Source organism: Sesamum indicum, linkage group LG2 (genome assembly GCF_000512975.1).
Source record: "Sesamum indicum cultivar Zhongzhi No. 13 linkage group LG2, S_indicum_v1.0, whole genome shotgun sequence".
Classification (NCBI taxonomy): domain Eukaryota; kingdom Viridiplantae; phylum Streptophyta; class Magnoliopsida; order Lamiales; family Pedaliaceae; genus Sesamum; species Sesamum indicum.
In genome coordinates, this window is record NC_026146.1 from 11316398 (window position 1) to 11339280 (window position 22883).

General features: G+C 34.0%; 4 protein-coding genes across 8 annotated transcripts; all 4 read right to left on the reverse strand.

The window, feature by feature from the left end:
- On the reverse strand, positions 3 to 4193 carry LOC105155922 (mediator of RNA polymerase II transcription subunit 15a-like). The gene is made up of 7 exons (XM_020692003.1): positions 3949 to 4193; positions 3276 to 3346; positions 3084 to 3158; positions 1864 to 2991; positions 1074 to 1358; positions 734 to 913; positions 3 to 651 (listed from the first exon to the last, which is right to left on the reverse strand). Exons 1-7 carry the CDS (start codon positions 4163 to 4165, stop codon positions 562 to 564), a joined length of 2046 nt encoding a protein of 681 aa, XP_020547662.1. The 5' UTR covers positions 4166 to 4193; the 3' UTR covers positions 3 to 561.
- LOC105155923 lies at positions 4526 to 6539 on the reverse strand. Its single transcript, XM_020691946.1, has 5 exons — positions 6337 to 6539; positions 5399 to 5504; positions 4893 to 4938; positions 4737 to 4820; positions 4526 to 4605 (listed from the first exon to the last, which is right to left on the reverse strand). The coding sequence occupies exons 1-5, from the start codon at positions 6429 to 6431 to the stop codon at positions 4526 to 4528; spliced, it is 411 nt and encodes a 136-aa protein (XP_020547605.1). The 5' UTR covers positions 6432 to 6539.
- On the reverse strand, positions 11143 to 11901 carry LOC105155924 (zinc finger protein 3-like). The gene has a single exon (XM_011071906.1). It carries the CDS (start codon positions 11899 to 11901, stop codon positions 11143 to 11145), a length of 759 nt encoding a protein of 252 aa, XP_011070208.1.
- Positions 11166 to 22204, reverse strand: LOC105155812 (protein kinase and PP2C-like domain-containing protein). 5 transcript variants are annotated; one of them, XR_002286663.1, is made up of 13 exons: positions 21979 to 22204; positions 21765 to 21882; positions 21269 to 21435; positions 19890 to 19957; positions 19530 to 19753; positions 18974 to 19025; positions 16572 to 17109; positions 16308 to 16377; positions 15997 to 16216; positions 15502 to 15606; positions 15300 to 15395; positions 14142 to 14472; positions 11166 to 11869 (listed from the first exon to the last, which is right to left on the reverse strand). XR_002286663.1 is itself a non-coding variant. In XM_020692149.1 (12 exons), the coding sequence occupies exons 1-12, from the start codon at positions 22091 to 22093 to the stop codon at positions 14278 to 14280; spliced, it is 1968 nt and encodes a 655-aa protein (XP_020547808.1). In that variant the 5' UTR covers positions 22094 to 22204; the 3' UTR covers positions 14025 to 14277. The 5 variants fall into 5 exon arrangements, 3 of the variants coding, with proteins under 3 accessions (XP_020547808.1, XP_011070077.1, XP_011070076.1); XM_020692149.1 differs by lacking the exon at positions 11166 to 11869 and having other exon boundaries at positions 14025 to 14472; XR_002286664.1 differs by lacking the exons at positions 11166 to 11869; positions 14142 to 14472 and having other exon boundaries at positions 15363 to 15395; positions 15502 to 15609.

Genomic DNA, 22883 nt, shown 5'->3' on the forward strand with positions numbered 1-22883 from the left:
CATGCATTTTCAATTTTCATTAATCTTCTCCTAATTAATTCTTGAAATCATAGTTATATTCTAACATCAAAGAACCAACATCGCTATTTCCAGCTATCATTGCACAGTGCAATCTTTGGCTGGTGTCATTAGGCCACAAACATGATAAGAGTGAGCATCTGCAGATTTGACGGCAACTGTACATTCCATCCAGAAATTCACAAAGTGGAAAGTAAGTAGTTCAGAAAGTGAACATCTTCAGATGGAAATGATCCTATGCAGCAACTACGCAATTTTCCCACTTGCCGTATCTTGAACTGAAGTCACCTCCTCCCATTTGCTCTGCAAACCCATGAAATACTTCACGAGCGCAGTAGTCCCAGGCTTCGGCCATTTCTTTGAGCAATATCGGCTGAGAACATTTTCTAAGTGATAAACTGAAACGTGACTTTGCCTTCATCCACAGATATTTCCCTTCTTCTGCATCACTGGGGAGCACAATCGATATGCTTCAGATGAAATTCTTCTTTAGTAACTTATATCTTTAAAGTTAAAAAAACCTGATGTACGCCATTCAATTTCTCACCTACAACCTGGAGGCATCATTTCCAGTACAGTAGGAGAAGAATTGGGATAATCGGCAGACACAATCAGTTCCAGAATCAAGTTAGGCTGGGAACAGGAAAGGAGTAAATCACAGGTCCAGTTTGATGAACTATTTTGTCCCAGGAGTTAAAGATTCTTAGGATCATACCGTTGAAGTATTTGGGATCTTGATATTCCAAGAATGTCCAACGGGAATATATGAGCACCTAATAAGTGTGCCCTCATCAGATCCTGTCCTGGAAACATCTTCCATGTTCATAATTTCTACAACCACTTCAATAAGCTTCTGGTTGATCTCTTTGATCTCTTGCAACAGCAGATCATTAGGCTGCAATGAATCGACTTATATGGATGCTAACAGAAGGAAGTATTACAGAATAACACAAATGAAATCATGTTTAGAAGAATGCATATTGGTATTTTTGTAGAGTTCAGGAGCAATACTTCTGATCAATTTGGAATATACACATGCCTAGTATTAACAATACCTCTTTTTCCAGTCTCTTTGCCCGAGGAAAAAACTCCATTTCTGTTGTCAAATCATTCAAAGCCATGGAGTCGAGTCGACGTTCCATCCTTTGCTTCTTGCTAGTTCTATCTACTAGGCTAAAATCTCCATCGTCACAATTGCTAAGGTCATCAGCCAAGTCGTGGAAGACAACTTTTGTAGATTCATCATGGAGAAGGTGTCCTGTTATCCTGTCAGTTAAACTGGTGACAGCATTGATATCCCGTAAAGAAGCATGCAATGCTCTCGATGATATTGATTTTACCTTCAAGATGCAAGTGAAACAAGCTTCAATAACAGCATGTAACAAGTCTATGAACATGTAAATACAAGTCTTATTTTTACAACTGAATTGTGTGCAGCAATTTAATTCTCACGTCCAATAAACGACATTCTTTTGCAGCCCAAAATCTTTTTTATGATCTATGTTACAGTGCCACCAGTCCATGAAATGATGAATAATTCTTTCTTCTATTCATGCTAATGAATTATCTCTTTTCTGTTCTCTCTTCCCCTATGATTCAGTAACTCTCTTATTTGATTGATGTTTTCCCTTTTCCCCAAGTTCTCTGTTACATTATTCATAATGTAACTCTTATGCTAAAACCTTCAAAGGACCTTCATTGGCCTTATGCGTCTGCAGAACTCCACCTCTTAAGAAGCAGAATGTGAGAAATTTCTCATTGACAACAATAAATCAAAGCACAAGAATGGAACCAAAAGAGCAATCCAATACAATGCTGAGAGAGATATATTATAAAGACACAAACCACTTCAACCAAGCGCTGGAACGCGTCTCCTTCAGACTTTTGATCACCAGTACAAGTAGATTCTGCTTGCAAACAAGACTTGGATAACCCTTGTGTGTCAATAACAAGCTGGTTTTGGTTTGTTTCTTGGGATGGAAGCGGCGAAGGTGCAGCAGAAATCTTCGGTAGTTTGCTACTTTCGTCAAGGGATAACGGACTTCTCATAGAATCTGCTGGCACAGAAGATGGAGTCAAGGGAGTCAAAGGAGAAGGAAGAGGAGCAGAAGGTGAGGCAGATAGTGATGGCGTAGCCGATCTTGAAAGCTTCGACGACAACTCCTTTAGCTCAAGCTGTGAGGAAGACTGTTGCGAGTTTTGAGGAGACATAGCAAATGGGGAAGAACTCGATGGTGGTATCGGAGACCATCTTTGATTGAATCCCACAAAACGTCTCAAATTCGTATCTTCATTCCTTCTCTGAAACATCTGTGGCACTGGTTGCTTCATTTTCTGCCTCTTGATTGCTTGATCCTGTTGCTTATTCTGCTCAACTATAGCACTAACAGCGTAATCCAACGAGTTCAACACATTCCTCGACGAAGCTACAGTCTGCTGAGTGCCCAAATTATTGTTCTGAGCAACTCCATCCGTCGGGTGAAGCAACATTCTGAGTGGTCTGTGGTCAGAGCCTACTTGAGGACTCTTATGAGGCAACACCATACTTCCATGTTGTCCCCATTGCTGATTTAATCTCATTGGACTGTACTGACAGGAGTTTCCTATTGATGAGGAGGCGACCTTAAATGAATTCACAGAGGTTGCTGGCAAGCTTAAAGCCCCCCCTTGTCTTAAAGACTGGTGCAAATTTGCAGGTGTACTATTGAACTGAAGATAGCTTTCTCTTTGCTGCATCGGACCTGCTGCTTCTAAGTGATTACCCGATGCATCAACTTGTTGAGTCTGCTTCATGGGAAGAGAATTCCCAGCTCTAGCTCGTCCAAAATGCTTTATGATCTCGTTCATCATTTGGTATAACTTTTCTTTTTGCCAATGCAAAAGATCAGATCTAGACATGTTCAGAAACTTAAATATCTTTTCTGTGAAAATTCTGGTCTTTTCGCATCTGATCGCTGTCTCTGTATTGGTTGCCTGAATGAAAAATCAATCAGTAACAGGTCAGTCTGAACCAATACAACTATAAATGCTACAATGCGTGATATAAAATAGATGCAAGTGCACACCCGCTGCCTTGCTTCTCGTGCTTTGTTGGACAATGTTATGACTTCAGGTAAATACATCTGCTTCATGAGCAGAATCTGTGGGGAAAAAAAAGGCAAATAAACTTATGCAATTACTGATGATAGTGGGTCAAAATGGAGTTGAAAACTGAAATGAAGATTCATGCTTGTGAGTTGATTAAGTTAACAAGTTACCTTTTGGAATGCTGGATTAACCCAATCAGTGGAATTTGTCAACTCGACTTGAGGAGTTGATTCTAATAATGCTTTGGAAAACAATCGTTGCATTAGCCAGAATCGTCTAAATTGAAAAGAAGATCAAACTGAAGCGAATAACTTCAGTTCATGCCTAGTAAAAAGAGAAAAACTGCAGAATAGCAAATAACGAGAAACTAGTTGAATGCAAATAGGACCTTTTGTTCAACAAGTGTAAACATCGTTTCCAGCAAACGGGATTGGATCTAATTTCTACTTAAAAAGCTTATTTCCACGTTAGTGTTTTCTCGTATAGAATCTAACAATTTTTCATTAACGGAATCAACTAATCGTAAGCATTTCTTGCAATCAAAACAAAAATGGAACAGATCAATACTTTCTGATTCTCTACTGAATTATACTTAGTTTGCATGAGAGGGTTTCTTTGATAAAAAGAAACCAATTCACATGCAATCCATTGCCAATTCAAGTAACAAGAGACGGCCTTCCATATGAAGTTATGTCTAAGCAACACCTCAATGGTTAGCACTAACAGTAAAGGCTAACGTAAGAGGAATTATACCTCTGCCCTCTATCTCCTTCATAGCTTCTTCAAAGAACTAATGAATACACAATAATGCACAAGGTATATTATCAACTTGCCCGAAAATACCTTGTGAAGGCCCAAGATGCATGGCCTGTGACTGGTTTCCAGGCTTGAACTGATCAACCAATGTAAGATTCTGCGATTGTTGATGAAAAGCAGACATCTGAAACTTTGGATGCACGCGTTCAGACCCCAAACCACTTTGTGCTTCCAAGCTTTTCTGCAATGGTGTTTGGTCAGCATGCTGATGAACATTGAACGATTCCTGATGCTTAATCATCATAGGAGAAGTTGATTGGAACCCAAGAGATGTCTGTTGCTGCAGAATTCCAAAAACCGTCGTTAGAAATACAGTCGCTCTAAGAGTTAAGTGTGATTAAAGATTACATCCCTCTGCCTTTCAAGATTATGGAAGAAAAAAAGTTACAGTTGCCTACCTTCTTGATTAAATATAAAATAATCGAAACCCTATATTTTTTGAATAGAATATTAACATCCCATCAAGTTTTTTGAATGTTGAGATCCGTCTAAACAAAAGGGGGCAGTTCGTGCACATTATAAACTAGGACAGGAAGTTTTGGTAATCCCAAAACAGAGAAAGTTACAGTGAGTACCCACACCCTAAATCAAATGATTGTGTAATTCAGTACGAATTGAGATTAGATGCTATGTCTGCCTCAGTAACAGAGCTCAAGGACATTGCAAGACGAAAGAAATACGTACCTGCATTGATTGATGTTGTCTTATATTACTTGGATATGTATTGGATTGCATCGGCAATTGATAAATATTTGGCCGCTCGACCATCTGCTTTTGCAATAGTTGCTGCTGGCGGAAATTTGGTGCCAAGTTGCCTGAAGTCCGAGTCTGAGAGAACTCTTCAAACAACGGTGGGAAACTACTCGCCATACTTTGTCTGACTGAACTATTATGGCTATCTGTAAACACATGGACATAATATCACGTTCATTAACATATGAATTCTTACGTAGGTTCAATGCATTTCTTACCAGAAGTACTCTGTGAATGCTGCCACAAGCCGGGATTAATATTTGACTGATAAACGACAAATACAAAATGAAATCATCAGTGATAAATCAACCTTCAGAAAATGAGTGCGTTCAATACAATTACATAATATATTTTTCCAGTACAGCCATTGTTTTCTCTCTGATGCTTCGTCTCTTCAACTAGATCAATCTCAGCTTCTAGAGACATGTACTTGTATCGACAAAAAAAGGACAGCTAAAACAACCAACTCGAGGCTTATTACAAATCTATTTAGCTTACATAGGCTATATGTATAGTAGCATATTAGTAAGGATTCATTTGATTTTACTTGTATATATGGAGAAATTTCATCTTCAATTTTAGTCGTATGCAACGAACATTAATATCATTGAAAAATGAAATACATTTTCAACAAACGCAAACACCAACATAACTCAAATTGTATCAGCTGTTAACTAGAAATATGATGGCCATGCGTTCAGAGATGTTTAATGAAATAAGTTACATTCATAGCAGCAACTTGATAGTTCTCCCCCAAGTTTGTGGTGTTATGTTGTTGATTAGAACTAATCACGCTCGACGACGCCAAAGCAACTCCTCCTCTTCCCATTCTGCACATATTAGCTCTAACTTATCATCATTAATTCCCAGCTTGAAGCTTATAATAAATCACCATACATCAAGAAGTTGGAAAGAACAAAAGTACCAACATTTCCATAAAATCGAACAATGCAGTCGACATAATATATTTTCAATCACTCTTATTAATAAAACAAATTATATATCCATACTTTAATAATGTTTCCCATGTAAAGATACATCAATTGAATTAAGTAATACATGACATGTGCTAATTAGCCATATCACTAACTTGGACACAGCAGACTGATAACACACCAGGAACATAATACCACACACAACATCATAACATTCAATCCCTAATTGGAACAAACAGGAAAAATAAAAATACGGAAAAAAGAAACGGCGAATGATATATATGAATCTGGAAGATCATTATTGGGTAAATCAAGAAATTTTGGTATCACAATTAAGCACATGCAAGTATCTATGCATGATTTCAACATACAAATCGCAATAATTCGCGGACTAATATGAAAATCAGAAAAAATTACCATAAAAATAATATTTTTTTTCACATGCAATAATACTGTCAAACCCTAGCAAAATAATACAGAAGATATGATCAAGAAAACAAAAAGGGATTTCATCTACAGATACCTCTGGCGAATCCAAGATTGTATATATGTATATTTCTTGAAGCACTGATATGCAACTGATCATGAGGAAAATTCAACAGCAAATTCTTGATATATTATGCATCAAAAAACACGATTTCTTGATATTTATATAAAACCGAATCAGAGGATATGTACACTCAAGAATCAAATTAAGAAACGTGCTCTAGAAATTAATTAAACTTACCCAACAATATCCCCAGCAACATCATCATGATCGGGCAAGAGTTCTTTCATCCACTCCTCAATATCTGCTGCTGATCTTCCACTCCCTTCATCCATTTCAACTTATTCAAGAAAAAGAACAAAAACCCACCAAGAATCCGTTCTTAGTTTCGTCTAATGGGTTTCTGAACATGAAATAAAACTGAAAAGAAAAAGACATCAGAAGACGACCATAGGGATTCAAGTGACACAAAGAAAGCAAATAATAATAAACCCTAGAAAGGCAGACGAAAAGACACCATAATATATATATATATATATGTATGTATATATCAGAGATGAATTAAAAGGTTTGATGCTGAATCATGAAGTGAATATTATTGTAAGTCTCTTGGTATTTAGGCATACACTTATAACATAATGTACGAGGTGGGGAGGTTTGGTAAAAATCAGAGACGATTGTTTTAGAAAGGAAACATGGGAGGAGTCGCAACGCATACGTTATGTCATGGAAATTACAGTAGTAGTTTGTTTAATCGTGATTGCTTCCCACCCACTTAATTCGAACAAGTACTCAACAACATGAATCAAATATTATTATCAATACGCTGCTGTCAATGATGTATTAGTTTAGCATTAAGGCTAAAATTAGGTTTTATAAAAAATTCGAGACTGCAGGTTTGAGTCTCATTCATTTTATGTGAGTTGTTGTAATTTATTACTATTATTAGTCATAACTTATTATTATTTTTAATCATATTAATGTATTAGTTGAATCGATCTATCATTACTGGAACAAAAAAACATATCAATGTATTATCGGACGAAACACATTTAATATATGTGTACGCAAATTTAAATTATATTCATTTTAATTAAATAAAAGAAAACCAAAAAAAAAATGAATAATTAATTAAAATTGACTATATAACATGCATGTTAGAAAGTAAATAAATGATATATATGTATATATTTGATCTGTTTATCTATATAGCATGCATTTCCAAAGTTTGAATTTGATTAATAAAATGCGTATTAATTCTTTAGATGTCGTTGACACGCTTATTTAACATTGAAAAACGATTGAAAACGTCAAGTATAGTTAGGCTTTTCGTAAATTACAACGCTGTCTTTTGAAATTTATCATAATTATAAAGGGAAAAAGAAAATTTTCGTCTTATAACTTTGGTCTGAATTCATGTTGATCCTTTAGCATAATTTATGATTTTTTTGCCCTTTTGAGGATAAAGGCTAATAGTCCATCATAACGCTCTAATTAAGTGTAATATAAATAAATATTTTTTTAATAAACTTAAACTCTTATACCAGGCAAGTATTAGTTATGGGATACAAAATGAATGGAATATATGGACTATAATTGCTCTTAAAAAGTTGTGTAGGGGTAAAATTATCCGAAATTGGGTCAAAAGACTAATGTTAAGCAATTTTGATAGTTAGCCCACTAAAACGGGTAAATCTAAAAACTAATTTTAATAGCAGACAAACTTAAAGGACTAAACAAATAATTTTTCCTAACTACAAATACTATCTCGTTGTTTGAAAAGTTATAAATTCCATTTAGAATTAATAGTTGTCTAACAAATATCTTCTAGGACTGTATTTGTTAGACGACTATTAAATTCAATCATGTTTGTAATTTTTCAAATAACAAGAGAATGTTTATAAATATAACAAATTTTAGAGGAGTCCGTTGTAATTTATCATTGTAAAGAAAAACTGAAATTGATCCCCAACTCCCTTCCAAGCATTTTTTACATATACGCACTACAAAAAATGCAACATTTATTCATGAGTAATTGTCATGATATTAGTCATGATTAAAAATAAACAGACATGGTAAATAATCATTAACCACGGCCATGCAACAGTTGTTGGCCGTGGTATCTGCGAGAATGGCTAAAATATTTGTTATAGCTAAAAACCATGACAAATAACTTTTTTTTTTTTTTGTAGAAAATTTAAATTTTTGCATTAGTTTTGTTTAATCGTGGTCAAGAAAAATTATTTGTCATAATCGATAATTGCTATTTATCAGATGATATATCGAAGATGATATATCGATTGAATGATATGCTCAAAATTGTAAAGCATGAACCTCATATGTAACACACATAATAGAATAAAAATGCGTTTGAATTATGATGTAATTATAATTTTCGTACAAAAAGACGTTATATTTTTAATAGTTTTTGTTGGTATGATATTTGAGATAAATGATTGAAAGGATATTATTTTGAATAGTTGGGAATTTGAAGAACAAATGCCGATCAAAAGTGATGGAATGAATTTTATGAAATTTTGTGATCAAATCCCAGAAAGAAAAAGTGAATACTAGATATCCTCTTGTTCAAGGGAAATAGTATTTTTAGTCCCATAAGTTAGGTTTATGTCATTTTTAGTCCTATTCATTACCGAATTCGTACTTTAGTTCCATAATTTATAAAAATTAACACTTTTAGTTCTCATTCACTTTTTCATCTATAATTTAATAATGTAGATCATGTGTCTAGCACATTGCCGTTAAGTATTTTTTATTAGAGAAAAAAATGACCCTTTTTTCGATAGTAGTACGTGTGTACTTCATTTGGCCTACTTGATTCACTTGTGAAAGACATAATTATCTGTGTTGCTTCTACTTGACTTCATCTTATAGAACTATGAGAAGGATATGATTCAATTTTCATGAGAGAAGAGAGAAATCGTTATATTTTTTGCCTTAATTTCCTTCAAACTTTATTTTTTTTTATTCAAAATGTAGTTATATTATTTTTCATAAAATGGTCCGAAGTTGAAAAACAAATCAAATTTTTTTCAGTTAAAAGTACTTAACGATCATATGCTAGACATGTGCGCTACATTATTAAATTGTAGAAAAAAAAGATTATGAGAACAAAAAGTACGAATTTTCATAAGTTACAAGATTAAAAGTGCTAATCCCGTAATAAATGAACCAAAAGTGAAATGGACCTAACTTATGAAACCATTGACTTGGGGCTGGGCTTGTCAAAATAGTCTTAGTTTCTTTGCTGTTGTTTTTGTCATGGAAATTTTGAGAAAAGACTTATAAATTTTTGTTACTAGTAAAATATTTGTTCAAAAATAACAATTTTAGTCATGTAATTTAAAGGGATGATTCTTTTTAGTCTTGCACTGATTGATTCGTAATTTAGTTCTGTAACTGTAAATTTTTTGCAACGGTAACCATTTTTTGATCAATTTAGCTAGAAAATTGCATGTGTTAGATAAAAATTGCTTACCCTACAAAACGTCAATAATAATTCAATTGGGAATAAATATAAGTTTTCATTCAATTTTTTTTCTTGCTAAAATAACAACAAATTTAGTAAAATTTGACTAACGGATGAACCTATCTATTAAATGTAAACAAAATTCAAGGGTTACCGATTGTAATTCTCCAAACCATCTGGGGTCTACGGGTGATCACATCAAATTTCAAGTGGGAACAGTGTAATTATTTCTAATTATAATGGTTTCAAATTATATTACATTTTGATAATGAGCAAAATATAAGTATTTGAATGTACCATTGACTCAATTATGAGAGTTAGCAGAACCTTAGAAATATGCACAACACATATGGATAATTACTATATTTATATTGAAACATATCAGAGTACCTAACATTAAAAAAAAATAATAAATAAAGAGGAAAAATGAGATACACATCAATAAACTAATTAATAAAGCAAAATTATTTTCACAAGAATGAAAAAAAAAATTAAGATACAATTATTAATTAAGAAAATTTTAATTAATTTGACTCGAGTGAACGATTTGGTCAATCATTAATAATATTTTATTTATATTATAAATATATGTATGCAAAATATATGCTATATTGGAGATTATTTCATAATTCTGCTTAATTAGTTAATTTATATATGTCAATATATTATTTAATTAATGATCAATATATATAACAATATATCAATGTCCTCCAAATAAAAATAAAAATCAAAAGAAAGGAAATGAGGCATACCATTAATTTTAAATTATATATAGTATATATGTATATATAAAGTAAATTTCTTCCTTCTAAATAAGACTCCCAATTTTTTTACAAACATAAAAAACATTAAATCTGGAGCCAGTTAATTAGGGTTATTAGATAGTAATTTACCTAATTATTAATTAATTAGATGAGATTAATTGCAATAAACATATAATTATATTCCTATTAATTACATCTAGAAACATTACACTTATGGGAAATTAATAGGTGTCAATTATATATATATATATACACTGTGCAAATTTTGTGCATTTGGATCATTAATATAGTAATAAAAATCAGACGTAATTTCAATTATGTTTTTTTAGGTATCTTGCAATCCACAGTTTTCTCTAACTTATATATATTATAAATAATAATATTATAATATTCATATAATACAATATGTAATATTATGTGCATAATTAGTTATTTTGGATTCAAAAAATAAAAACAAATAAATATGCTTTCTTCTGTTACATTAATCTTATCTCTACTTTAATTTATGCTTTTGAACTCAATTATGATGTTATGACTAATAATTTATTTAATTAGCTGAATTCCTTTCTCTTAATTAATATATAGTTTTGAATTAAGCATTTTTTAGTTAAGAAATGAAGTGATTTATGTATATCACTTATATTAATTAACACGGAGAAAATGAAATTTATATGTATATATATATATAATTAATTAACAAGCATATATTAAATAATTTATTTCACTAAAAATTGAAATAAAAAATTAAAGTACAAACTAATACAACATATTAACGATGACATGAACATAAATTTATCACAACTTTAACGATAAATCTATGTCCGGATCCTCGTCTTGCTGGTTGCTTCCGCCGCCTACAGGGTTCCTGTCTGGCCTGGGCGTTGGTCCAGGAAGACTCGACGGCCCCTCAGAAAACGACGGCCTACCACTAGAACTGCCTGCTCCAAACGTCGTAAACCGACGATTTAGAGCACGGTTTTGCACATACGAAGGATGTGCAAAATGAGGCGTTCTAGGCACGGGTGCTGTCCATCCCGCAGGGTAATTAAGCCCTGGGAGAGGACGGCGTGCGTAAGGCTCGCCCGCCATGCCGGGACGTGCATTGTAGGCGCCGCCGATGTGGATCGACGTCCCATGTTGCACGGGAGGATAAAAGGGCCGGTTTCCGACAGCCCTGCTCATGAATTCATGAGATCTGTTGTAAGAAGCAAGAAAAGGGTCGGGATTCATGGCGGAATACGACGGATTCCCACCCATGTATCCAAACTGGCTCTCGTGCATTTCTCGTGCACTTTTCTCCATTGCACGTTCTACCTTATGCGCGTTCTGGTGCCCGCCCAACGCCTGCTTGTTGCTGAACTTCTTATGGCAGTACTTGCAGCCATACTCCCGTTCTTGATCGGCTGCATTCACCGCTCGATTCTCCTGCACAGCCTGCTGCGGCTCCTCCGGAAGAACAGCAGCTGAAGGAGCGGTGTTTTCTTCCGCACTTCTGCTTGACCCCTCGGAAAGGGCTAGCTGCCTATCTTCCCCGGGATGAGACGACGACGCCATGGAGAGCAAGAAACTATTAGCAGTATTAAAAAACCAAGTAGTTTGAAGTGTGTTTCTGGAGAGAAACAAACCTCTGAATTTATAGTAGGACGGAGGGGTGGGGGGTGGGGTGGGGTGTGATTATCATTCATGATTGTTTGCAATATCAGATTGCATTGTACTAAGAAGGAAAATCAGTAAAGACATTCTGAGCCAGATATTTCAAGTGACGAACTCAAAATCTGAGAATGTCGTCAAGATTATCTCTAATTCCACATTGCCAAAACTATGGTTATGCACAGTTTGTGTGTATATATAAAAAGTTGACTGTGTAATAAGCAGTTTGAGAATGCCAACTGATGACTTGAAATTTGATTCTCACTTTCTTTGCAGTATTATTGCAATTGTATCATAAAGCCAACTTACTTAGTTTCACACAAAGTCATGTTGTAATAAATGACATGAAAAATTCTAATTCAAATTGAGTCCTTATCGGATCTGAAAACATGACTAGCGTATATTTCTTGTCTATCACAATTGCTTCTTGATTGATTTAATTCATTCAAACTTGATTCAAGTAAAGAAATTTTTAAATGACATTTTATTTTATTACAAGTGGGAAATGATGCTATCTCCATTTCATACTGCACAAATTTTCTTTGAATGCTGAGAAACAAACACCATTATTTATTGAAATGGAAGAGTAAAGTGAAATAATAACATCAGGAAAGAGTTGTGGATTGGAATACATTTACAAGAATGTATAATTATTCTTTTCTTTGTTTCAAAGATATATATATTGCATTTTTAGCGCCGAAATGAACATATGTAATATAAATAACGAACTCAAAACAGTTATATATCTTATCCGTACAGTAAAGGACGAATCTGATAGTCGTCCGTACTATTTTGTACTTAATAATTAAATGTCCGTACTTTATGGGCCGAAATCTTTCAACTTTAACTTAATTTATTATGTTACTTATATAATTTAGTTATGTTTTGTCGTGTAGCATATTTAATATATCGTATCTGATATCCGTTTGTTTTATTATCTCGTGTGAGATAACTAATATTCATATCCATACTTTCTTTGTATTTTATCTGATTAACAAGCAAAAACTTCACTCATTTAAAAATCAAAACACAAAAGTAGATATTTGGTTTCCATATCATTGCTGCTTTTCATTTTTTTCTTTTTGTTTTTTGGATAGAGAAATAATTTACTTTAGTGGAGAAATTTGCATAATATAATTTTGTATTTGAGGAAATATTTGAAGGAATTATACATTAGTCAAACTCATATGAACTGAATTACATTTTTAAATTATGTTACTATTATATTAAATTACAACTTTTATAGATTTTACTAAATCTACAAATAAAGAAAAAAAAAGAAAAGAAAGTGACAACTTAGTAGCCATATATATATAAGAAGGAAATGAAATTTGATAATTATAATCTTATATAAATATTAATTATCAGTGATGATGCCAGTAAGGAGTAATTAACTATTTCGTCATGCATGAGCTATATATATAAATATATATCTTACAAGTTCACCAAACCACCTTGAACACGTTTTTAAGTTTTTTATGCAATTTTGTTCAAACTTTAATAATTTCTGGATAAGTTGCACTTTCATCCTCATACCCTAAATCAAAAGATAAAAAGGTCACTTTGCCCCTGAAAAATTAATAAGATTTACAGCCAATTCAAATCAAAATTTTGGAAAAGGTAATCTTTTACATCTTATAATAGATTTTTTTTTTTCCAAAAATTTTATTACACTTTCTCAAAATGTAGACTACAAAAGGGGAATTACTTTGCCAAATTTATTAAATAATTTTGGTAAAGTAGCTGGTCAAAACAGCTTACATGAAATTTTGTAGTTTTAGTTAGTAAAATCCACAAATGAGAAAAATCAAATACTAATTAACCATATAATAAAAATTAAAAAGGCAACAAAACTTAATTCAAGTAAGTTATTACACACATTTTTCAAAATATTAAATTTCTTTTCAAGATAAGACTAAAATCTCAGTAAGCCTTAATTTATTTCATCAACATTATATTCTCAATCATAAACTCCTATTTGCCTAAAACACAATACACAACAAAATATAATTTCTCAAAATGTATACTACAAAAAGGGAACAAGAAGATTTTTTATTTACTAATTACCAACAAGAAAATACACAATCAATCAACAATAACTGCTGAGCAAATTCAGCTATATAAATGAATTCATGCTTTCTTACCACATGGATAGATGGGATCGATGAGGTTGGCTGAGTTGGGAGCGCTCCAGTTTTCTACGTTCACCAGTGCCATTCGTTTTAATCTTCATTTTTTCTTCGATATAAACAATTTCTGTATAATAAATTGTTGTTGAAGCTAGTAAATCCTCTCCGCTGTAGAAACAGGACGCAAGAAGACAACGATAACTGTGATGTTATCTTTGCTGCCTCGTTCTGCAGCTTCAGTTGCCAGTCTCTTTGAGCACATTCCGGGCTCTTTTACAGTGTCTTTGATTATGCTTACCACATCTGCATTGCTCACCACGTCCCATAACCCATCGCTCGCCATTACCTGAAAAATTATACTCATTATTGTTACCAAGAGAACATGCATAATACTTTCACAAAATTAATAAAATAAATGAATTCAAATGGTTTTGTACTATGTTGAAAATTATAAAGAATCATTTGTTCCTTTGTATGATAATCTAGATACTCTTTCCTGAGTGCACGCTAGAATATTGTATAATTATGATCATGTTTTGTGAACTTTTTAACACAAACTAACACTTTGAACAATGAAAAATAGTTGAATAGTATTTTACATATGCTTTTCAAAAATGCATCAAAATTTTGTCTAGTACAGGCAACAATAATAGTATCGAATTATTCATCGAGGAGTTAAGGTGAAAAATATAATGTCTAAATAGAATCAAGGGAAATATGCCATTTGGCTGAGTACTGTGTATATTGCTAGTTAGGACGTAAATTCCCCTTAACCAGTTGGCTAATTTCAATTCATACCAGATAAGATAAGCAGAAGAGTGGGGGGGGGGCCAAAGATGATTACGGATACCCAGTAAATAAAACAGAAACCAAGTGAGAAAGCTAAGGCTTGAGCAACCAATTAGCAATAATATATATAAAATGCTACCAACTCAACACGGTTTTTTAAAGTGTAAGTCACCTGTTATGGAGTGAAAAAAGAGCAAGGGAATTTGGAACTTTTCCCCATTCACAGCACACGTAAAACAATATAGCAAAATATGGGAAAGCACATGTTAATGGCATCTGACTATAAATAATCACGTTAAAATGGATTGATGCAGGCTCCAAAAGAAAGCCACGTCGTGTAACCATGGCAAAGTCCATAATTCGATAGCATTAATGGAAATTTACTATGTATTCATCTTCTGCTGACAGCAAAGTTTCAGTCATCTCAGGTTCTGCAGTTACAAAAGGCTTTAGATCATCATCACCAATGGACCGTGTGACCTATGGAAAGAAGAAAAACATATGAAAGTACATATTTGTGATGAAAATCATATGCACTTCACGTACACGTCGCATGCTGTTATATCAATCAAACATGGAAAATTACCTGGAGAGCTGCAGGACCAATTCTCCACGTATCAACTTGCCATTTGACTTGGCCACCAGCACTGATGACACGCTCTCTCTCCTCAGGGCAACTTGCCACATGATCCTACTATATTGAGATCATTCAGTAGTTGAAGGTGCAATACCTCACAAAGCAGAGACCTAAATAACAAAAATGATGCATACAATGAAAGATGCAGAGGAATGTAAATCCGAAGGAGGATTTACTGCTCAAACAAAGGCCTTTTACAGTAGATAATAAACAATGATTTATATAATCAATCCCCTCATAAAACATCATAACTACAGAGCTCATGTCTTTTCTATGCTATAAACAACCAATACTAGCTTGCAACACTGTATTGCTGTTCATGGGTGTTGTTCGTGGTGTCTGAACAGCATATGAAGAGCTTTCCCGATGTTCCCTGAATAACAGAAGAACAATAACAAGGTTTTCTTCCAGAAAATCATAAATAATTTGAAAGTACCATCTCACCCTGCTTAAAGCATTAGGTTGTCCTGCTCGAGATATAATCGTTCTGCAATCTCCAGCATTAGCAACAAATAGCTTGTTTTTAACTATTAGAGCAGTGATGGCAGTACAGCCAGGGTGCCAGTCCTTCTGAATAGTTCCCTTGGATTCCCTACGAGAATTTAGTTCATTCCTGAAGGCAATATCAGTCTTGACAAATGCTTCAAGTAGTGCCTGTGATGGACTGTGAACAGGTAAAACATAAATATTTCAGTGCTCCAAAAGTATTCTGTTTTTCACTTGAGTAACTTACATAAAGAGTAGTAGGGTTTCACCTGCTCATGGGAAGCAGAGTTTGCAAAAATCCAGGTAGAGCCCCAGCTGAAAACTCAGCGGCAGCAGCACCTGCACATGATGGTAGTTTATATTTGTATCTTCATGATTAATGCCATGGTAGCTGATTAGAATCATAAACATTAAATTTCGAAGATACAAAACAATATGAGTGAAAATAAAACCAGAATCTTTCGACAAGGAAGCTGCCTTTCTTCCTTATTATTCAACTAGAAAGAAAGGCAGAAAGGTAGATCTCCACGTACCTCGATGACCATCCAGGATCCCGAAGAAATGGATGTCGTTTTCTTTGGAAAAATGGGGGAACATAAAGTGTCTATCCTCCATGGTTTCTCTTCTCCCACAAGTTGAAAAGGAACCACAAGAAACCACTGGACAATAAACCATAGAATCATTTGAAGAAAGCCGGGTTGATGGGGCATCCTCAGAGGAAAGATAAGCCTTCTCTGGAAAATCTTGGCCACAGGTAAACCAATTCATAGGCTCTTGATAACTCTGACTATTAGTGGTATCAACATTGCCGCATGATACAAAAGAGTCAACAGAGGTATCTTTCTTTGCACCTTCTGTTTCTCCACACTCCAACATTACATTGAGTTCTGAAACTATATCACTAAGAGAAGGTCTATTTTGAGGATCTGCATCCCAACATCTCTGTATTAGAGAGAGCAAACCAGTGGGCACACCCAACTCGGGACCAGCAAGAACAGGTCGTAATCCTTCAGACACCACAGCTGCCGTAAGTCGCTGCTCAGTGTAGCTCATTTCCAAGACTGTATGGGCCTACCATCACCATATTCCATGGTTAGTAAGTTTGATACTGAACTCGTAAGTGAATTAATAACTGAATCAAAACCAGATTCTGGAAAAGAAAATAAACCAAACATCCCCATTTTAAGCTCATTACACATCTGATTCAGCTCAAGGGAAGAAAAGGCAAGCTTCAGATGAAATAAAAACAAAACTGTTGGAGTTAAGGAATGTGTGGCAAGGAATCAAAAGTGGGAAAAGTACTGTTGCAAAGTCATGGAAGGCCAGTTTCATGGGGGCACATGAGCTAGTGATTGTCTTAGAAGTGCAAAACTACAGTTGGTAGTAATGGATTTCCAGTCGGCCACTCTTATGCTATGTATTTCACATGCAACATCGAAAGGTACACAAATATTTCAGTAATAGGTATATTCATCTACCTTCTGTTACTTAGATTCCAATTTAAGATTTGACACAGATATGATCATACTGATCTCCTGGGCTCCTGATTGTCTGTCATTGTCTTAGTCTTCTCATCACAGTTCAGACAACTATTCATAAATTAAAGGGACATTCTGGCATAGACTCCTTGCCATTTTACAAAGAAACCGTAAATACGCTGTTGACGGTTCAAGTCAATTCAATATGTTTCACAAAAAATTTCCTGCAGATTTCCTCCCTATACAGCGTCTTAATAATCATGGAAACATAACTGCAGAACTCTTCTCGGTCAATACCTAATAAGATACCAATTATCTTAGAATATCCTGAAATTTTAAAATTTTCTGAACACAGAATATTTAGTAACATGTATCATAGAGTATGTCACTTAGTTCTCCGCATCCATCTAAACAGTACCCGAGCCACAATTCTCGCTATGGATAGTTGAAACTTTACGGTATGACATTGTCCTTCACATTTTTATATCATTTAATGAATGCGGATAGAACTTAGTCTTTTGAAATGAGCCACTGACCATTTTTGTTTCCGACAGAACAGAAAATTGCTGGGTTCTTAAATGATGCTTCAAATTTCTTATAAGACCACAACTAATTGGTGGTCCTAATAGGTTAAATTTGGATCGATAAATTTGAAATTGTGGATTTCAAATCACTTATAACAGCTCATTTGGATTTCTTTGGATATTTTAAATGTAAGGATTTGAAATCTTTTAATTCTAATTTTGACCTGTATTTATTGGATTATTATGGATTCCAAATTCTTTTAATACAAAGTTATTTGAAATTCTTCGAGTAAATCCTTCTCTCAACTCTAAACCTATCAATCCAAATGCGGTTTTAGGAAATGAATAGATATATCCGCAAATTTCTGCTGTAAATTAGTCATGAGATCTTGAAATTAAAGAGATACAATTTGAGCAAGTTGTTTCTAGTGTTAATGTCAGAAGTCTGTCAGCAATTTCTCTGGGAAAGAAAAATGATCCTTCAGAATGATCTACAAGAATAATAAAGCAAAATAAAGTCTAGAGTTATTTTTCTGTACCAATGGCCATCTGCATTTCCCGGCCCAGGACTTTCTTTTCTTTTACATCGTCAAGATTAATTTTATTTTATTTCGAAAATAAAGCAACGAGTCTAACCAAATAACTGCAGCAGAGAACTAGAGAGCAAGAAGAAGACACGTGCCAAATCATTAATCTACATTTATAAAAGACAACTGTAGCCCAGTCTTAAAGGTATCAGAGCACCTTATCTCTTGACTCACCCACACAGAATACTGAAATATGCATGAATTCACCAATTAGCTAACTAAGGTTCGGGGAAAATAAGTAACAGAAATGGGAAAAATACTGACAGAATCCCACCATATTAATCCCCATTCCATCATTACATCTAGCAGGAATCGAAAAGATAGAGCAAATGGAAGAAAGAGTAACCTGTGCCTCTGCTCGACGATCAGTGTATGGAACTACACCGGTAAGAAGTTCACTGCAATTCTCAGAAACAATAATTTATGGTTAATATGGTCAATTAGTGGAGGTAGACTGCAATGTTATCAACCCAAAAGCAGGAAAACCCTAACTTAAATTCTTTGCATGACATCGATTAAGGCATGAAAAAGAAAAGTAAAGAGGAAGCTATTTCCATGACCTACTTAAGCTTAAGTTTACTTTAATTAAGTAATAACAAAGTGTTGTTTTTAGATAACCACAATATTTTGGATCTAATTCAACACTAAAAGAAGCGGAGAGTAATGGGAAACATCTCATGTTTCTATATTAGGCGAGAAAACATAATGGTGAAATAACATAACCACAGCTCTTGGAACAATTTAAAGTATTAATTGATTAAAACTCAATGTTCGGAAAACTATCTTCAGTGAAATTTGGCTCCAAATAATAGATTCTAATCAGAAATGGCATGCGTATAGACAATTATGTTTCACTATTCATCTTTAAAGAATATAAGAATCAGTGTATAGCTAGTGCTTACTTAACAGTTACTCCAAAACTATAGACATCTGATTTTTCAGTATGAATCTCTTTCCTCAGTACTTCAGGTGCCATGTAAATAAGTGTGCCAACCATATTTTTTTTATGGAAACCACCAGTTGGTTTGCCAGAGGATTTCCAGTTCAGGATAGAAACTTGTTTAAGATCTTTCTTGTATTCTGCCAAACCAAAATCTGCGAGATGTGGATGAAGATTCTCGTCAAGCTGCATTAGGTTCATCATTAAAAAGGGAAGACATTAAGTGCAACTCGAAGGGAAAATAGATCAGTTTACAAGGAAATTGAGATTACGTATAGATAACATCAGTTCAGATGCATCAAGAAATTGTTGAAGACATTACAAGAATATTTGCTGGTTTCACATCCCTATGTACAATCCCAAGGCTATGCAGATATAGAAGAGCTTTTGCTGCAAACAGAAGGCATGAGAAACATAAATATCACAATCCAAATTCAAATTCATCACACATTTGGAACAGTAAGATTAAAAAGAAACAGCGGATGAAATGAGATATATTCTTCCGACACCAACCAATCAACTGATGAAAGGAGTTGTTCTGACGAATGAAGAAAGAAAAATAGGACATAATCAAATTTGACCACTGAGGCTCCATATAATGGACATGACCTTTATAAACTGAAAAGCTCATAAAAATTCTAGCATGTGTTTAATCATTTAAACCGATTCTTGTGTAACATCTCTTTGTTGAATCTTAATCTTATAACAACCATAAAGCATTGATCAGCACACAATTAAATATCATAAGAGAAAATTTACAGATGATCTGCATATATAGTCAACTTTCTACCAACTAATCCATAAAACACCATAATAGGGCTATTCCTTACAAAGTGTTTAAGATCTCTTAAGCACAATACTGATTTTCTAGATATTCTTATTTTACACAAACTGAAACGTTCCAATAGCAGAGTTCTTAACATGAAGTGACCTTAAGTATCAATTTAAACATTAGCCAAGAAAAGGTACATGATATATTTAGTTTATACCTTGAAGTACTCTATTTGACTTTCTAAAATAGATCAAAAATCAAGTTCATGCACTTCTGTGACTCTACCTGAAAATATCTCAATATTTACTTATTTTTTATTAATAATACCGACTATATATATTGAAAGCAAGAAAGATCATGATGTGGAAGTAGAGCATCTTTGACAGGAAGTGAATGGTAGCTGTCTTCTTCTGTTATAGGGGGGGAATTTGGAAGAAAAAGTTTGAAGTTCAAATTGTTGTGCAAATTATGTGCTACTAATAATTCGTACTCTGAAAGCGTTTTTATGTAGAGTGCATATTTTCTTTGTTACAATCAACAATAGACGACTTAATTGAGCATATATTTTATCTACACTTCACCTATTATAGGTCACATGGGTTAATGTATGCTTTATTGGGTGTTGAATCGTAATTATAATCTTTGCACAGAACAGAAATGATTTCTCCAAATATTATCACTTATCGACTATAATAAGCTGACGAAGTACTAATTGATGCCCTGAATATACAAAAGTAAGAAATAGCATGGCACAGTCAAGACATAATGCCATCTCATGCCATCAAAGGATAAGTTGATCTTTTACCATTTTAAGCCTCAGGCACAGCCAGAAATTTGAAGCACATACCTAGTCTTCTAACATAATTCAACTAGTTCTCTTACATCCTCGTACAACACATGTTTAAATCTTAGAAGTATCATGCATATACCTAACTGGGCAGTGATCTCAATCACTTGACCAATGCTTAGACTCCGTTCTTCCACGTGCAGCTTCTGTGCAAGGTTTCCAGCCTCATAGAATTCAAAGAAAAACATGTAGTTCGGAGGCCTGGCATGTGCCGCCACTAGCTTTAATATTCCCGGGTGATCTAACTTGCTTCAGCAGCCACATGCCAAACATGGAGGGAAAAATAAATTCAAAACAAGCTTCGACAGCAAAAGGGTTATGTCCACAAGTCAAATTACAATATAAACACAACTAATCCAATAAAAAAATTCTCTACAAGGGTTCTAACATCACAACCAACGAACTAAGTTCCCATCCCGCAGTCCAGTAAAGGAATGCCAAATGATTAAGCAGCGCAAAATCATAAATCCATGCGCAAAATTATTTTTCAATCAGTAAAGATCAAACTTTCTACTCCATCCATAACTGTTTGCCCCCGGAAAAAGAATCTTAAAAAGATTAGAAAAAAAAAGGTGTACCTGAGTAACTGCAATTCTTTGTGGAATTTATCGAGATCCTCGGAAGTAGATAAAATTGGTTTCTTGACGGCCACTTTTTTACCATCAAGAACGGCTTCATACACCACACTCTCTGCACCTGCAACACACAACTCGGAGAAGACCCAGAGTAAGCAGAAGACTGACGAGCCAAAGAATGCTTCTGGAAACATAAATTTGAGTCTGATTTGCGCACCTCTGGCGATTGGAGAAAAAAGGGAATAAGAAGAAGGGCGGAGATGCAGAGGGATTGTTTGGCTGTAGCAACAACCCCGGATACAAGTGTTTGGTTCCATAATTTCCAAAACCATTTTTCTTCGATTTTCTGCTTATCTTTTAGCGTTGATGGTTTGAACTCAAAGCTTCAGCGCTTGCAGTTTTTTGGTCTTTGATTTTTAGAGGATGAAAACGGAAGGGCAGAAACTTGTCGCAGCAATGTATAATAAATAATATTCTATATTTTATAATATATTATGAATAAAATATATATATAAATCAACACAATATATATTTTTTTTTAAAAAAAAAGAAAGAACAAAAAAATGCACAAAAAAAAAATTAGAAATATTAACGACATAACAATAATTGGTGCTGCAATATCTTATCAGTCATTTGTGAGGAAAAAAAAGATTTTATCTTATATATTAATATAGATATGATAGTTAGGAACTTAGGATGTTTCTTCATGAAAAGAAGGATTAATTCAACTCCGCAGATCCAAATATGGAGCGAATTGCATTTTTTGTGCTATATTTTAACTACCAATAGTCACGATTACATGCGATCTCCGCATATAAAATCCAACTAAATGTAATGCAAGAAGTAGTTAATATAAGAAAATTAAAAAGACATAAAAATTGTTCATAACGTACAGTCGCACGTGGCTGTTAAATTATGACTGTTAAGAAATTAAAAATATAATGAGGGTTGGAGAAAAGAAGTATCTCTTCATCTCCTTTTGATTGAAAGCAATCCTCATAGGCGGCAGGGCATCCAACTCATGGTTGCTTGCTTCCTCAGTCGTGGACCTTGTCTTGATCTTCTTATTGAGGATCCTTTCATAGGAGAGTTGCTTTGCATACCTCAGTTAACGGGAAGGAA